Below are 2,571 nucleotides of genomic sequence, written 5' to 3'. Positions count from 1 at the left end.
CTATAACTTCTCTTACAGTCTTATCCAGAATCCCATTATCCAGCAGCAGGATAAGGAACCATTCATGGCTCTATTTATTAACTAACTTAATGGACTTCCACTCAGAATAGAATAGTGAGACGCTAAATGTTTAATTTATTTTCTTGCTTTTGATAAAAACCTGAAATATCTCCTTTTTCTTAATTTATTTCAGGTTTTAAAATTTAATTATTTTTTGTCTTCTACAAATAAAGATGGCTGCCTCTTCTGTTCCCATCATCCTCCTGCTCCTCCTCTCGGTTTCCGTGGAAATGAGGCCTTCTCCTTATAAAGATGACAGACAGGTGCTCATCATCCTCCCTGCTTCATTTCTTTACATCATTGAGTCTCTTCCTGGGTCTTCCAGATTGGTCGTTCCTGGTCATGTGACCTGTTTGTTTAACTGCTCATTTCTCCAGGTGTCCAGGTCTCTCTTCGGCTCCCGCCTCACCTCTCTCATGGAGGCCACGCCCACCCCTGATGACATCACAGAGGGCTCTGCTTCCCCACCAACCCGCTCTCATTCCAAGGGGCTGATTCTCAGTCACCAAGGTAACGGCAGCGGGTTGGCCCGCAGACAGGAAGTGCTCCATCAGTTCTTCCTGGACTTCCTGCGGCAGCAGGTGAAGACGAGGAGGTGGAGCCGTAAGTCCATGGTGGGAGGAAGAGGATGCTTCGGGATGAAGCTGGACCGCATCGGCTCCATCAGCGGCCTGGGCTGCTAGATACCTAGATGGTTACCACGGTTACAGTACCGGACTGAGGCTGTTTCTGCTTTCTAATATGATCTGAAGAGGACCTGCATGACCTCTGACCTCTAAGACCTCCAGGTCCACCAGGTGGAGACTTCATGTTGGATGTTACTAACCCAGACGCAGACAGATGTTGTAGTGATGAAGACTGTGGTGGTCACCTTCCTGATGACCTTTCACCCACAGGTGTGTGTGTGACACGCAGGTGTGTGTCTGACCTGCAGGTGTGTGTGTGACACGCAGGTGTGTGTCTGACCTGCAGGTGTGTGTGTGACATGCAGGTGTTTGTGACCTGCAGGTGTGTGTCTGACCTACAGGTGTATTTCTGACCTGCAAGTGTGTGTGTGACACGCAGGTGTGTGTGTGTGACATGCAGGTATGTGTCTGACCCACAGGTCAGGTGTGTTTCTGACCCACAGGTCAGGTGTGTTTCTGTGCTGACAAAGCTCTTGCTGCATTAAACAGAACCAAATCTCTGCTTGTCTGGCTGCTTCATTTAATCAATCAGCTTAAACCACCTGAATTTGTTTCCAGGTCTCTGCCTGGTTCTGTTCTTGATCCATTAGCATTTATGCAGAGATAGTTTTTAAACGTCTACGTTCGGTACTTCGTAGACCATTGTTAGTTGTGTTTTCTTCCACAGAACCTCTGGGTCGGGTCTGCAGACTGTATTGCTAACACTCATCCTTTCAGCCCTGAGATCAGGATGCTGTCATAATGTTTCCAGTATATTGACCTTGTTTTCCTTCAGCCATTTATTCTCCAGTTTGGTAGTATGCTGGGACATTGTCCAGGAGGACACATCTGCATCCAGGCTTCCTGGATGATGTTCATAATATCCTTTGAAACCACCAGCCCCTCCTTTAGCAACATGTGGAGCCTTCATGATGCTGCCACAGCTGCTAACAGGCTACTGTTCATCTTTATGCAAAATAAAAATATGTTCATTGTGTTAAACCCTTATCATCATCAGACCATGTGACCAATTCTACCTGTAATATTGAGGTATAGTAACTAGTGCTGTGCCGATAGGATTTTTGGACCCGATACCTGGCTGTGCAGTATCGACCGATACCGATACCATCTGTTTGAAACTGATGTGTGTGTATATATGAAGAACTGCAGACAACTGGGATGCCTTCTTTTGTGAAGCAGGAAAAAAAATAATACAAAGTGAATCCAGATGAACTTTTTATTGCCAACCTGGAATGGGTGACAATAGTGGAAGAAACTTTTGGCTCTCAAAATGGTATCGGTGCCTTTTTTATTTGTACTCGCCGATACCGATACCACCATTGTAGTGCTGGATCGTGGCTGGATCCTGATTTTTATTTCCCATAATAAAAGTTAGAAAAGTTAAAGTGAATCAGGAGAAGGCAGGAGTCTCATCTTTCATCATCTCACATTAAACAAACACATTAAACAAACTTTTTTCAATAAATCATAAACTTTAAGTCTGAAGTACCAAATCTAAATACTATTTTTCCAGCCACCAGGGGGCAGTAGAGGGGATATGAAGGGTTCTATCTCAGGTCACGTGACCCTGTCAGTTCCGCCTCAGTGTTCAGTTAGCAGCTAGCAGCTAGCATCGTCTCCTCGGAGGTTGCCTGCGGAGCGGCAGAAAGCCAACCCAGCCAGACTCTGCTCCTCTGGGACAGAAACTCCTCCAAGCTCAGCCTTCAGCCTCCCCCCGCTGCACCTCCTGACCCGGTTCCGACCCAGTTTTCTTCTGGTTCCTCTGGCCCGGTAGCTACAGCAGGAAGATGTCTGCGATCCAGCGGATGAAGGTGGCCAACGAGCG

At 46.6% G+C, this 2,571-nt stretch overlaps 1 protein-coding gene across 1 annotated transcript; it reads left to right on the top strand.

Moving 5' to 3' along the window:
• The first annotated feature begins 233 nt into the window (after positions 1–233).
• LOC107102321 (C-type natriuretic peptide 2-like) lies at positions 234–932 on the top strand. Its single transcript, XM_015401575.1, has 2 exons — positions 234–323; positions 438–932. The coding sequence occupies exons 1-2, from the start codon at positions 234–236 to the stop codon at positions 741–743; spliced, it is 396 nt and encodes a 131-aa protein (XP_015257061.1). The 3' UTR covers positions 744–932.
• The last annotated feature ends 1,639 nt before the right edge of the window (positions 933–2,571 follow it).

Source organism: Cyprinodon variegatus, unplaced genomic scaffold (genome assembly GCF_000732505.1).
Source record: "Cyprinodon variegatus isolate N-32 unplaced genomic scaffold, C_variegatus-1.0 Scaffold1233, whole genome shotgun sequence".
NCBI lineage: Eukaryota > Metazoa > Chordata > Actinopteri > Cyprinodontiformes > Cyprinodontidae > Cyprinodon > Cyprinodon variegatus.
The sequence above is the reverse complement of the archived record's forward strand: the minus strand, read 5'-3'. Positions and strand labels throughout refer to the sequence as shown.